We start from the raw sequence: 15,333 nt of genomic DNA on the forward strand, positions 1-15,333 counted from the left end.
AGTGAGGCTCTGCCGCTCACCCTTTGTCTCTTGGCTATTTCTCTCTTTCTTCCTCCAGGTCTCTCCTAGCAATACAGCAGGCTCCATTTCTGCATTCTGTGTCTTTGTGTGATTTCCCTCTCTTTGTTAATAGATGTCCCCTTGAGTCGTGCCTTACTTCATTCTCTGTGACCAGCAAGTACCCCTTGGCCCCTCCACACTCATCAGACCCAGCCACTCGGTCTTACCTGCTGGATCAGACTCTTGGTCACATTGTTCATTTGCTTGTTGGCTTTCAGGCGCATTGTCGTCATTGGTTGTACTTCTTTTCTTCGCATTTATTTGTTCTGTTTCAGAGAGGTGCTCTGAGAGTCCATTTTCAGGCGGGGCTGTACCTAGACCACGTTTTGATTCATAGATATTTCATTTGCTCTCTGCATTAATCAGGATCCAACAGGAAAATCCAAAGCTCCCTAAGCTTTTAGAGCCCACGGAATTTAATTCAGGGGATTAGTTATACACTTGGAAGAGCTGAGATGTCCAAATGGAAGGATGCAGCAACCCAAAGAAGGGTCAACAAGAAGCTATGCCGGGGACCAAGAGTGAAGTCATGCACCAAGGTTACTGGGTAGGGACAAGCTGGACCATGGCTGCCCACTCGGTAGGAGGTAGAGTCATGGGAGATGCAGCTACTGCTGGAACTGAGGCCCGAGAAAGTGACAGCAAAATACCTGGCTTCTCAATTGCTTCCACTCTCCAGTCTCTTGCTAGGGTCTCCCAGGTTAGGAACCCAGCAGGAAGCAGTACAAAGGGCTTGGCAAGCAAGTCTGCAGGGGTCTGTGGCCAGAGATAGGGGGCAGAGCAGAGCAGGAAATGATAAGGAATGAATCTCTGAGTAAACCACATAGGACCTGCGCACCCCCTTCCCCACGGTGAAACTTCTCTGCTCATTATTGATTCCATGGACCCTCTCACTCTGTTCCCACAAACCTACATAATTTATGAACGGATAAATATTTTTTCAGTGCAGTTTGGATTTTTATTTTTAGTGCTGCTTTCTAAGCAGAGTAACTTATGTGAAGTATGGTTTACATATGAATTCCCACAATTTTAGCATAGAACTTTTGCCATGGTGCATGTTTTGTGCCACATCCACAGTTCTCTTGGCCTGGTTGGCGGGGTGGGCGGGTGAGGCACAACTTTCCCTCGCCTGCGCATGTCGCAGTCAACCGCTCCTGCTGGGCCAGACTCTTGGACACCCTTATTGGTGGTTTGTTTGCATCATTTGGAATGTAGGTCGACATTTCTCTATTTATATTCATTGCTCCGGGATCTCATTCCCAGGCAAGCCTGCCCCCAGATTGGGCCACATAGTGCGATACAATGTCATCGCCTCCTCCCTCTAGGCCCTACACACACAGACACAGACACAGACACACCGAATTCCTTCTCTGCTCATTATGTGTCACAATTCCTTCCTCTCACCCTTTCCTGTTCCCACCGGCTGCACTGGTAGGTACATGGCTAATAAGGATTCATACATTTTAAACGATATTTTTAAATTCAACTTTCTGAGTAAATGTGACTTCCTAAAAGTATAACTATGTTTTCAAAAATCACCCTGGAATTTTTTCTTTTATAAAAATGTACTAACCAACAAAACAAACAAACAAGTAAAATATAACCAGAGGCATTGAAATAAAGAACAAAAGGACAGTAACCAGAGGGGAGAGGGGAAGAGGAAAGCAGGGAAAGAAGGGGAAAGATCATCAAGGAACGTGTGTAAAGGACCCATGGGCAAAGCCAAAGGCGGGTAGGATTGTGGGTGGGAGGTGGAGGTGGGTGGGAGGGGGGAGAATGGTAGGGGGAAAATGGAGACAACTGTACTTGAACAACAATAAAAAATGTACTAATTTAGAACATCCTTTTTTAAATAGCACATCCCATGGAAGCTACAGATGACGCCTTCCATGCTGCAGGAAGTTCACCGAGTCTCTTCCATGTCACTCATTTCCCAAGTAGACTCAGGGAATAAAGACATGAAATTTATTATACACTAGTGTGCTCTAAGGTGGGGAACCTGTGTCCTCCATTTATTTTCCTGGGCCTGAGGCTGGTATTGCTTTAATCACTGCTCCACAGCCTGGGGGACAATTAAATCCAGCATGGACACCTGTGAGGAAAAAATCCCACAGTTCACTGCAGTGGTGAGTAGCTTAGACTCTGGCCCAGACAAATAATGGTAAGAATTAAACATGGTAATATTAACAAACGCATGGAAGACTGATGAAGACACAGGCATGACTGTGAATGCTTTACATACATAACTTGTTAAAAATCCATCCGTCATCCTGTGAGGTAGGTACTATTACCCCCTCTATTTTATAGATGATGAATCAGAGGGACAAAGAGGGGGAGTCACACCTCCAAGGTCACAGGGCAGAATTTGAAGTCACCCGTGGGTCACCTGCTCTGACACTGCCCTATGGCAGAGTTCAGTTCCCTAGTTTCAGTGGCTGAACTTGCACAAATAGCCTAATTCTCTAGGCTGATCCTTTGTCTTATTAAAAATGCAGATGCTACCCCATCATTTCAAGTGTTTGAGAAGATTAAATAAAATATTGTCTGTATTACCATAAGGGATATTTTGACTGATCAGAAAATTAACTTTCTATGATTAATGTCTTAAATTTATAATGTTTTAAATAATTTAATGACATTATTAAGAGTGTTATAGATTAAGGGAAGGCCAAGAGCTGTCAAGAGTAGTTATTGGTTGCTAAAGTACCAAAGTGTTTTCCTAGAGTCTGGTCACATGTTTGGTGGGCAGCCCCAGGCCTGCTGCCCAGAGATGATGGGAAAGTGTTTGCACGGGACGCACACGGTGTCCACGGTCCTGTGTGAGGGACCCCCCAGGTGAGAGGCCCTGGCCCAGGGGGAGCACTCACCGCCCCTCCCCCACTCCCCTCTGCAGTGCTGGCCACCGCTGGATGTGACCTGAGAGCAAGGCTGCAGCCAGAGTCAGGCGAGGCAGAGGCAGAGGACTGTGAAGCCAGGTGCATGGGCAATAGGTCCAGGCCCAGGGTGGCAGGAGCTGGCAGCACATGGCTTTAAGGAGAACGGAAGGAGCGGCCCTCCCAGCAACCAGGAAAATGAAGGCTTTGTTGTCTACATCTTTCGAGAAGCTGCAGATGCAAAGAATGACTATTCTGGACAATCAGCACTAAAAAAATGCAGCCCTTACCCCCCACAACACATGCCAGAATGGGACAAAGACAGCAAATTATCACAAAACTGTCACTAGGAACATACCATTGTGATTCGAGGAATGTGGTCTGCTCCAGAGCAGGCTTGGGTGTGAGTTCTCACCAGTTCCTGGGGGAAGAAAGTAGAAGTTCATTTCAGAAACTGAAGTTTATTTCAGAAATGCCAAGCTCCCGTAATTCCCTGCTAATCCTTACAAAGTAGGACTTGAAGATCCCCTCCCCTCAGGTGTCAATATGAGGCCACATGGACCTGGAGGGTTCCTCCTGACTCTTGCCATTAGACCCGACTCCTTCTTTGGGCTGAGAGGGCCTTGGCCAGTTGTTTTCACTGAGGGTCCTCCATGAGCACCTCAGGGAACTGGCAATAGCTTTTCTTTGTACCCATGACCATAGCGAACCTGTCTTTGTCCCCAGAGCTGCCCCTGACTAGTGACCTTACTGTAGTCCCTACAAAGCCCTAGTGCCTCATCCCAGCTCCCTTTACGCCACACCCTCCTCCTGCAGGTCTGTGTCTCTGCCTTGTTTGACCTTTTCATGAGGTTCTGTGTCTGAGTCTCCTGCACTTATCCCAGCTCTTCGTATTCTTCTTTCTGTATGTTTCTCTCTGCATATGTTTCCCTCTTTTTGTTTCATGCTTTTGTCTTTTCCATGAGATTATCTGGATGTGTACAGGATTGAGAACACAGGCTCTGGGTTTAGATTGTCTGGGTTAATCCTGCTCATTTGACCCCAGACCAACTACACACATGGTCTCCCTAGATTTCAGTGTCCTAATTGCAGAATGAGCATGTAAGTAAGACTAACTTCTAATGGCAGCTGCGAGCACTAAGCACACAACCACTAGAGTAAATGTTCAGTAAGTGAGCTCTTAATAATATAGTTGTTTTGTTGTGTTTTAACCTTTTCTCCTGTCTTTCATTTCCCCTTCTTCCCTCTCTCAAACGCCCACCTCTTCTTCTCTACATCTTAGCACTTCCCCTCGCCTCTCCTCCTATGACTGCCCATCTCTTTGAATACGTCTGCTCTTGAACAGCCTCCCCCTTATTTAAATCAGTCCTGTTTTCTGTCATCATCAAGGATCTCTTACGTGATATTGATACTGTGCCCACAGTTCTTAGCCCTTCACATCCTCACACTGATCTTCTCCTGCAGGATCTTTCTAAATCACAATTACTTCCAGGTCAATCTCCTTGTTAAGTCTGGTTTCCTGACTCATTTGGTTCCTGTTCCTTTGTCCTGGTTATTGGGCGCATGGTCACTTGTCAGAGCTGCTCCTTTGGGGTCAGCCCATGGTTGGCCACTCATACAAACACCTCTTCTTGCCTTCTACAGGCTCCTCAGCAGTTCCTGCCTGAGTCCCAAAATCCACTCAGGACTCAGAGCCCACCTCCCTTTTTCCTTTCCCCTTAGCAGATGAGAATCAGTTTTTATCCAGTTGCAATCACCTTGTTCAATGCTCAGTTGTGCGTTAAGGTTTTCCACACTCTCTTCTTCATCACTTTCTTGGTGATAAATTCTCTCATGGATCGCTGAAGAAATGGAGAGAGAAGACACTTAGAGAATTCCATCAGTGACCAGGGACATCATCTCAAATTTACGCACTAAGGAATTTCCAGATCTTGGATCTCTCCGAGCTCAGTGGGTTCTCATCCTCATGGTAAAACTCCCCATCATTGCTGGACAGGAAAGAGAATCCCCAACAAGAAACTCTTTATATTTCTCACACAGAAAGGAGCCAGTAGAATGTGAGAATAAAGGAATTGTGAAAACCTCATGAGCCTGTTAACTCATGTGAAAAAAATTCATATGGCTGGGAAAGCATATATCACAATAAATCCTGGAAGTGAAATGAGTCTTCTGAATTGTTCAAATGGTAATGAAGAAACAGAGGGATGCCTCAGTAGGTGAACGAGCATCCTAGAGAGTACCACGTGTATAAAAGAAAAAGCCCAACAGCTTTAAAGATGGGCCTGGAGAAGAGAAAGGTTGGATTTAATTGGGTCAGGGAGGATGAGTGTCTCCCAGAGACAGACAAGAAGACACTAGTGGGATTAGACAGACCTGGGGCAAGGGGCGCAGATTCCAGAAACAAAGGAAGGACACTGAAGCTGCAAGTGGGAAGTGAATATTTCAGCCATGGAGGATGTCCCCAGATGCCTGGACCAGAGGCAGGGTAGGCTGCTGGTGAGGAGAGACTAGAGCACCAGCCCAGGGCCTCTGCAGGGAGGTGACCCAGCAAATGTAAGGAGGGAGGAAATAAACCAAGAAGTCTGTGTGTGGGTGGGTATCCATGGGGGTCCATGGAGGACAAGACACTGGAAGGGGGTAAAGGCCACCCAGGCCATTGACGGGAACTCCTCCTGAGACCATGCCCATTGGTTGGTTGATGGACAAGACCGTGGGAACCATGGATGCTTTGTCATCCCAGGAATAAAACCACTTCTCCTTCTTTAGGAGGAGATTTGACTTTGGGTTAATTTTCTTGCTCATTACTCTGGAAACCTGATTAAGGTGGCCTTTCTTCTGTGTTACTAGGCCAACACTGGATTGAGGGTGAAAAATGACAAGTGACTGTAAGTAGATAAATTGCGTGTGTACTAGAAGGGGCTAGATGTGAATTACAAGCCATTTTTGGTCTTCCTCCAATGTGGTTGCTTTTGTAACTCGGCAGTCCCTTGTCATGTCTCTGTAAGTCATGAATACAGAATTGTTACATGAGACACTGACTTCCCTGGTCATGGTGTGGCTAAATCAGGGTAGATCCTACACTAACAGACAAGCTGTCACTTGAGGCAGGTAGCAGTCAACTTGGTGGACTGCTGTGTGGACCGCTGCAATGGGTCACACAGAAGAGCAGCAACTGATATTGCCTTATTGGGATGCTGTGTTTCTTGTCATTTGTCCTTCTAAGTAAATGATGTCACTGTGGCTTTGGTTGTCTTGTGACTCTAAATGCTTAATTAAGAAGACCTCAAGGTGGGTGTTTTACTGTAGCTGTTATACCAAAGGTTTAGAGAAGGATCATGATATGTATGTTCTCTTAACTGGCATATCCCCACTGCCCAGCACTGTGTGTGACCCATGTTAGGAACTAAATATATACTTATCGAAGAAAGAATATCCCTGTATGTGAAGAGGTAGGTAATAAACCTAATTACCATTTTCAAAGCTTTTATAAATGTTATTTAATTCAGGATATTCCTGTTTGTTAACCTCGCTGAACAATGCTTCCAGCAGTGGCAGGTCAAATGTCTTCTCCAGTTGACTGAGAACATTGTATACCACTTTCTGTACAGGGACCAGGTTTCTACAAGATTCTTGACAATCCTTAAAAAATAAAAATGGAGAAACTATAAACACAGTCTTCTAAGTTACAGAAGAGCCCTTGAAAGTGATTTTATTGTTAATATCTTTCAGTTTCCTTACATAGATATTTTCTCATGTAAAGTTTTAGATTTCTACTGATTTATATGGCTACTAAGTGATTGTAACATAATAAACCTTACTTACCTCATACATTTTTTCGGTGATAAGTTCACGGTCACGAAGAACCTCAAGGAAAGGAAATTCTTTTTTTATTGTACTTGCAATGTCGATCTTATGTCTTTTGAAGTGGTTGAATACAATCTCATAGACAAGCCTCTCCTCTCTATTCCTGTCTTCTGTGGACATCCTAGGGAGGAAGGAGACCATGTGAAAATGGTCATCAAGATTTCAAGATGCTTGTGGAGGCTGTAACATTTTATACATTGAGGAGAGGCTGCAAAGAACTGACCTATGTAAAGTAATTGGTCCTGAGTAGAGAGGAAAATAAATGGAATTAAAACAATAAACAAAGATTTAAAGGAAGAAAAAAGTATGGAGATTAAGAAAGACTTAAACACAAAACTGAAGAAGTCCAGTTCAGTCTGTCCCAATCAAAGCCATTGTAGAGCTATCTTCACATATCTGATTTTTTTTTTTAATTAAAAATTTTAAATCTGTACAAAATCGAGATGACAGGAGTAAACAGGTCATCCACAGAGAAGTAAACAATAATGGAATATCAATAGAATCTAACCTTGAGCATGCATCTTAATTAACAGCAAATAGAAAATAAATCTAAGAAATTTTAAAAAAAGGTGTTCCCTATCTGACCAATAGCATTTAAGAGATGTACCATCCTGCATTATAAATGAGTAGATGAGAGATTTCAGCCAAAATCTATAGAACAACTTGTGGTCATAGGAGCAGCAATTGCTATGGTAGGTGAAGGATGCTCCCAGAGGTGAAAAGCAACCATGTGCCCCATGGAATCTTGAAGGCAGCGGAGATTGAAAGGGAGACAATGTGCTGAAAACTGATGTGTCATTTGGAAAATGAAGAACAGTGTACCCTCTAGCCCACAGCCTACAAGCTGCCCACCTGGAGCTCGGCAGCCTCAGAGACAAAAACATTGCTGTCCTTTTATCACCATATGTTGGTGTTGCCTGTTGCCGGATTTCACACATGAGGCAGGAAGGCATCATGTATGCTTTTGTGTCTGACTTCTTTTGCTCATCATCCACGTTTTTGGAGGATTGGAAGTTTGCTCCTTTCTATTATAGAGGGTATTCCATTGTGTATTTCTACCACAATCTGTTAATTAATTTTCTTTTTGGTGAACATTTGGATGGATTCCAGTTTGGGACCAGTGTAAACAAAGCTGCTGTTCTCTTTGTGGCAGGATGCGTTCATGCCTTTGGGGAAACAGCTAAGATTGGATGTCCTGGGTCATTGTGTAAGAGTGTGTTGAAACATTACAGTTGTCTGCCAAGTTGTTTTTCAAAGCCCATGAGATATAGCCTTTCCAATTTTAGCCATTCTAATGTTTGATGTAGTATCTCAAATAGCTTCAATTTATATTTCTTTAATGACTAATGATATTAATGACTTTTTCACATGCTTATTGGCTATTCACATATCTTATTTTGCGAAGTGTCTGTTCAAGTCTTTAGCTCTTTTAGATCACTATGTTGTCTTTTACTACTTATTGATGTGTAGGAGCTTGTTATATATCGTGGAAAGAAGTGTTTTGTTTGATCTATGTATTGGAAACATTTTCTCTCAGTTTGCCTTTTATTTTCATAACTGTCTTTATTTTTTATTTGTTTTATTTTATTTTTTAATTAAATTTACTGGGGTGACATTGGTTAATAAAATTATGGAGGTTTTAGGTGTACAATTCTTATAACATTGTCTGTGTCTGAGTTTTATTCTTATTTTTCATTTTCTGTTTAACCCTTTCAGCTTTCTTCCCCCAGCCCCACAACTACCTCCCTTCCCAGAGCTGTCAGTCTGCTCTCTACTTACGAGCCTGTTTCTATTTTGTTTGTTAGTTTATGCTGTTTATTAGACTTACACAATGGAATACTCCTTGGCTGTAAAAAAGAAGGAAATCTTACCCTTTGTGAGAGCATAATGGACCTGGTGAGCAATGTGCTAAGTGAAATAAGCCTAGAGAAAGGCAAGTATCAAATGATTTCACTCATATGTGGAATCTAATGAACAAAGTAAATTAGCTATTATCTTTTGATGAAGGAACATTTTTAATTTTGATGAAGCCAAATCTATTTTCTTTATGGTTAATAACTTTAGTGCACTAAGAAATCTTTGCCTACCCAAAGTTAATGAAAATATTTAAAAAGCCTTTTACATATAAGCATAGGTATTTTTCTGGATTTTCTGTTCTGTATCATTGATCTATTTGTCTGTCCTAAGCCAATAGCATATTGGCTTGATTACTAGAGGTAATAGAAAGTCTGGGAGTCAGGGAGATTCTTTTGGCTTTTCTAAGCATTTTGGTTTTCCACATGTCTTTTATTATTTTTTACTCAACTGGTATTTATTGAAGGCACTCTATTTTATTTTCAATATTATTTTGTATCGGTTTCAGGTACACAGGATAGTGGTTAGAGAAGCATATAGTTTACAGAGTATTTCCCCCAATATTTCTAGTACCCACCTGGCACTGTATCTTTGAAAATCAATTTGTCAATTTTTATAAGAAAAGCCTTTTGTATTTTTATAGCTTTTTTGTATTGAACTGACAGATAAATTTGGTAAGAACTGACATCTTAACAATATTAAGCCCCAATCTGTTTACATTGCATAAGCTCTCTATTTAGTTTTTCTTAATTTTGCCTAGAAGTGCTTATATTTTTTAGTATAGAAGTCATGACAATTTTCCTTAAAATTTTTCCTTAAAGTGTTGAGCTGAGTGGTGAAGAAAATTTAAGTTAAATAATTTCTTTAAATATAAAAAGTTGGAAAAATACGGTTTCAAATTCAACACTAAAAATACAGAAATATAGATTGAAAATCAAAAATAATCACTGGTTGAATGGAATCAGACTTTACAACCTTTGAAACACTAAAAAATAAGAAGAAACATAGCTTGCATTTTTAGAGACAAAAAACAAGGAAACAATAAGATTGTAAAAGTTAAAACAGATAAAAAGCAGTATACAAACATTATTTAAAACACTAAATGAAAATTAAAAAATGATAATATTGAGAAGCATAGGATCAAAAATTGAATCCAAGAAGAGACACAAGAAGGTCAGAGTGACACAAAGTTTGTTAAAATCAAAGATGGGCACATGGTTGTGGGGGTGGGAGTGGGTGGAGGTGGAAGAGGGTGTAGAGGAGAGAAAGGGCGATGGAAAAAAATAAAAATCAATAAAAAATAAGAAGATAGGCAAGCAAGGCTACTCAAATGTGAACAAGACAAATAATAAGAATATTCATTTCCATATCAAAGCAAATTCAAGAAACAAATAATAGGACAAATGTTTTATGGATAGCAAAAAACGATTCACTTCTAGTTTTTCACTCTTCACATATACAAAAAAATGATCAAAACATATATATATATATACACACACAAAAAAATGATCAAAATATACAGGCTATGAAGAAATTAGAAAGAACAATTTATTATTTAATTTTAAGGTCTACAAAAATGAACACACCATTTTTCAATGACCTTGAAATGTATATCAATATGGATTATAGCCTTGGCCAAAAAAATGTGTTAGTAAGTTATAATCAGTAGAAACTAAACCGATTGCATGTTAAAGAAAATAAACCACCCAGAGATTTTTAAAAACAAAACAAAAACTATTGTGTTGGGTCAAAGATGAAATAAAACTTGTGGTTTGAGGCTATAATGAAATGAGAAAGAGTAATGATGGTTCAACCTTAGGAAATCTCTTTATATAAATCATTACATCAACAAACAAAGAAGAAAAAAAAGTATATAAATATATCACTAAATGGCATTAAAAGAGAATTTGATAAGACCCAAGAACTATGTTATAAAAACTATAGAAAATAAATGCTAATACAACATAAAGTCTTCCAAAATAACAAATTACAGTAATATTACAGTAAATGTTAAATTAATAGAGTCATCAAAGTAGAAAAAATGACAGGGATGCTTATCATTACCGTTGTGTGTGTGTGTGTGTGTGTGTGTGTGTGTGTGTGTGTATGTTTTAGCTAATGTAATAGGATAAAAAAAATGAAGTAATTGGTATAAATGCTAAAATAAGATACAACATTATATGTCCTGTGATTATATACATTAAAATCCAAAGGACCTGACTAAAATCCATAAAAACTAGAAAAGAAATTTACCAATGTGCATGAATAAAAAAATAAGTATCTGAACTTACAGATTTTATTTGGAACAACATAAACTGAAAAGAAATGAAATAATACACCAGCTACTATAGCAAATACGTACTTATATTTATAAACATCTGAAAAATATGGACCTATATGAAGAAAACTATTGAAGGAAATTAAATAAGATCTAAATAAAGAGATTTAGAGATATACAAGGTTCCCCCAATTAGAAAAACAGCAATTTAAAAACATTAATTCTCTTGATATTATTGTATAAATGTGGAGCAATTGCAATTTATAATCCCACTGAAACTGGATAAAGTAATATAAAAACTTATAGGAGAAAAAAATATGAGCCCAGCCAATAAAAATACAAAAATAAAGTAGGTAGAGGGGGATTTAATAGATTTAAGTCTAAAAACCCCCCAATACAGTGTTAAAAGACAATGCAGAAAAATATTTTCAACACGTGTGACTAAGGTTAATATATTTGATAAATAAAGACTCCAACCTATTGATAAAGTATGACATATAATCCCAAAGAAAACGGAACTGAACAGTCACTTAGAGAAAAGAAAAAATGTCCAGTAAACATTTGCATACATAAAAACTAAAACATCAAAGAGAAACCATTTCTCACCCACTAGATTGGCAAACGCAATTTCCTAAGTGACAATGCCACGTGGGTAGAAGTTCAGAGAAGCAGACATTCATTGCTGGTGTGAGCCTGAATCGTTCAAACCTTTACAGAAAAGATCTGGCAATGTTTACTAAATTTTAAGATATACTCCATATTGGTCCAGCAGTCAGCACCACTTTGGGAACTCATGTTATGGAAATAAAAACACCAGCGTGCATCTTATAGAAACTAGAGCTCCAGAACTCCCAGCAGTACCCTTCGCCCGCCCCAACTGCTGAAGTAAAACACGTTCTTACAGTACTCAAGGGGCCCGAAATAATCCAGCCCTTCTCCCCTCTCCCCTAGCTCACTTCCTCTGGCCAAACCTGCCTCTCTGCTGTTCCTTGCCTGCATCAGGCACATTTCAGCCCTCGAAACTTGGAGCTGGCTGTCTCCCCTGCATAGCGTGTTCATTGTCCAGGTATCCCTGTAGGGAACTAACTGCCTCATCTCCTTAAGGTTCTTGTTCTGTGTCACCTTCTCAATGAGACTTGCTTTGACTGACTTACTTGAAATCGAAACCAAGACCCTTCACCCTGTCCACATACTCCCAACCCCCTAATCTATCTCTCTTTCCATGTCTTTTCTACTCCCTAACATACTAAATTAATCACTTATACATTTTAGTTAGTGTTTATTGTCCTATTCATTGTGTATATTTTCTCAAAAATGTATATGCTGCAGGCATGGGGATTGTGTCTGTTTTGTCCCTTGATTTTTTTGAGTACCTAATACACACACAAAGTAGTAATAAATGCTTGTTGGTTAGATGCTCATAAGTGCAAATACTTTTACTGGAACATTTTTCTTCTAACAAAATACAACAATAACAACATTACACTGACCCCCTAACCTGAAAACAGCCTGATGGTTCATTCAGCTAAATGGCTGAATAAATTATGGCAAATCCATACTGCTGGATACATAGTTACTTATTTCTAGCATTGGGATGGAAGGGCAGAGCTTTATTGATGAAAGAAAACATTAATTTCATATTAATATATTCTGATCCCATTAGACTTTGGAACAAATTTTGGGAGAGGCAAGGAATGCTACACCCCAGACTGTTAACACTGGCTTAGTGAAGAATATCAGGACTTCACCCAGGTCCCTTTGGAAACTTCTTTTATCATTTTTGGCAATATCAGAGGAAATATAAATAACAGGGCTAAAATAACAATACTTTAGAGTAAATATATTTAAAAACCTTATAGCTTATGAGATAGCATTGTTTCTACAAAACAACTGAGAAAGCTCAAAATTTAATATTCAAGTTTTCTAAATAAAAAATAAAGGTAGGAAAAAATAAAATATTTGAGAATAAACTTAACAAATGGAGTGCACATCTATATGTTGAAAACTTTAAAACATTGCAAGAAAAATTAAAGATCTAAGTAAATAGAAACATCTCATTTAAGGATTGGAAGACTCACTATTTTTAAGATGGCAGTTTTCCCCTAATTGATATATAGATTCAATGCAGTTGTTATCAAAATGCCAGCAGGACTTTTTGCAGAAATTGCAAAGCTCATCTCAAATTTTATGTGGAAATGCAAAGGACCCAGAATAGCCAAAACAATCTTGGAGAACCAAATTGGAAAACACTTTCTGATTTCAACACTTATTATAAAGCTACTTTAATCAACACAGTTACAATGCTGGCGTAAAAATAGATACATGGATCAATGGAATGGAATTGAGAGTGAAGTAATAAGCCATTATGTTATTGGTCAATGTTTTTTCAACAAAAGTGTCAAGACAATTCAATGAGGAAAAGATAGTCTTTCATCATATGGTAAAAGGATATTTAGATATCAATATGCAAAAATATTCATTTATACATTTACCTCATACCATATACTAACATCAACCCATGTGAGAGCAGGTCCAGCCCATGGGCATGCTTCTATATGGTCATTAAAGGCCTTATGTTTGTTTTAATGCTCCACTTTCACAGTTTTAAAATTCTTAATGATTTGTGATCAAGGGTCCTCCCACTTTGATTTTTATGGGGTCCCACAAATTATGTTGCATCCTGTATAAGAGTGAAAATGATAAAAACTTATCAAAGAATATATAAGACATAGTCTTTGTGACTTTGGGTTAGACAAAAAGGTAGTTACAATAGCAAAAGCATTGCCCATGAGTGGATGAATTGATAAATTGGAACTTAACAAAATTTAAATCTTTTGTGCTTCAAAAGACACCATAAAGAAAATAAAAAAAGTAGTCCCAGTCTGGGAGAAAATATTAGCCAATCATATTTCTAACAAACAACTTGTATACAGATATGTAAATAATTAATACTTAAACAAGGAACCCAATTAAAAGATGGGCTATTGGTTTTAATAGCTATTTCTCCAAAGAGACATATGAAGGGTAATAAGCATATGAAAAGATGCTTAACATCATTAATCGTTAGGGAAAAAGCAAATTAAAAATAAAACATGAGATATCAATGCATTCCCCCTTGACTGGCTACAAACAAAGACGTAAAATAACAAGTGTTAGCAAGGTTGTGGGAAAACTGGAAACTTTATACATGCTGATAGACATATCACATGGTCCTTTGGAAACACTGTAAGATAATTTCTTAAACATAATGTTGACATATGACCCAACAATTTCACTTCTAGGTATCTACCTAGAAATGCAAATGTTATGTTCACACAAAGACTTCTATATGAATATTCATGGCAGCATTTATCATAGTAGCCAAAAAGCCAAATATCCATCAATAGGTTAGTGGATAAGTTAACATGGTATATTCATATAAAGGAGTACTATTTAGCAATAAAAAGTAATGAAATACTACTACCTGCAACAACATGAATGAACCTCAAACATATTATTCTTAGTAAGAGAAGCTAGATGCAAAAGACCACATAATGTATGATTCCACCTATATGAATGTTCCAGAAAAAGGAAATCTGAAAAGAAAGTAGACTAAGGAAAAGTAGACAATGGGGCTGGAGAATAGAGTAGGGATTGACTACAAATAGCCATGAACGAATTTTATGGTGGAGTGAAAATGTTCTAAATGTGGATTATGGTGATGGTTGCAGAACTCTATAAATCTACTAACAATCTTTGAATTGTACACTTAAAAACAGGTGAATTTTATAGTATGTAAAATATACCTAATAAAAATATTAATGTATAAAGGTAGGCATGCTAATAACCGAATAGACTCAGTTGAAGGAAAGTTAGCCATATTTCTTTCTAGAATGCAAGAAAAAAGAGGAAAAATATGAAACAAATTAAGACATGCTGTATAATCTAATGTTTCAACATTCTGCCAATTGAAATTCTAGAAGGAGAGAAATAAATGTTAATGAAATAAACTGACATAAAACATAGAAATATGTATACTGGATAAGAAACAAAGTTTAGCTATACGTATACTAGTTATAAGGGACATATAAAAAATAAAACAGCTCAACAAGATTGAAAAAGCATACTAGTCTGATCAAGATGGAGGCTTAGGTAGATATACTCTGCCTCGTTGCACAACCAAAAGAAGGACAACAACAAATTTAAAAACAAAAACCACCAGAACTGCCAGAAAATCGAACTGTGTGGAAGTCCAACAAACAAGGAGTTAAAGATGAAACATTCATCCCAACCTGTAGGAGGGGCGGAGATGGGCAGCTGGGGAGGAAAGAACATGTAGCAAGGCGGTAGCTAGTGGACTGGGAGGTTCCATATTTTCATACAGATTAACCAGGAGGAACAGCTGGGAAGTGAGACAGACTGCAC

At 38.5% G+C, this 15,333-nt stretch overlaps 1 protein-coding gene across 1 annotated transcript in view; it reads right to left on the reverse strand.

Annotated features, from left to right (window-relative positions):
- The window catches only part of SP100 (SP100 nuclear antigen), a 74,639-nt gene that overhangs the window by 42,643 nt on the left and 16,663 nt on the right, over positions 1–15,333 (reverse strand). The window contains exons 2-6 of the mRNA XM_054570869.1: positions 6,756–6,918; positions 6,404–6,572; positions 4,691–4,774; positions 3,292–3,354; positions 228–374 (exon numbers count right to left, since the gene is read on the reverse strand). Coding sequence (XP_054426844.1) covers positions 228–374; positions 3,292–3,354; positions 4,691–4,774; positions 6,404–6,572; positions 6,756–6,918 — 626 coding nt within the window. The remainder of the gene's footprint in view (positions 1–227; positions 375–3,291; positions 3,355–4,690; positions 4,775–6,403; positions 6,573–6,755; positions 6,919–15,333) is intronic.

The sequence above is a fragment of the Pteronotus mesoamericanus genome, unplaced genomic scaffold (assembly GCF_021234165.1).
Source record: "Pteronotus mesoamericanus isolate MK-2021 breed Mesoamerican mustached bat unplaced genomic scaffold, CSHL_Meso_final contig_1018, whole genome shotgun sequence".
Lineage (NCBI taxonomy): Eukaryota > Metazoa > Chordata > Mammalia > Chiroptera > Mormoopidae > Pteronotus > Pteronotus mesoamericanus.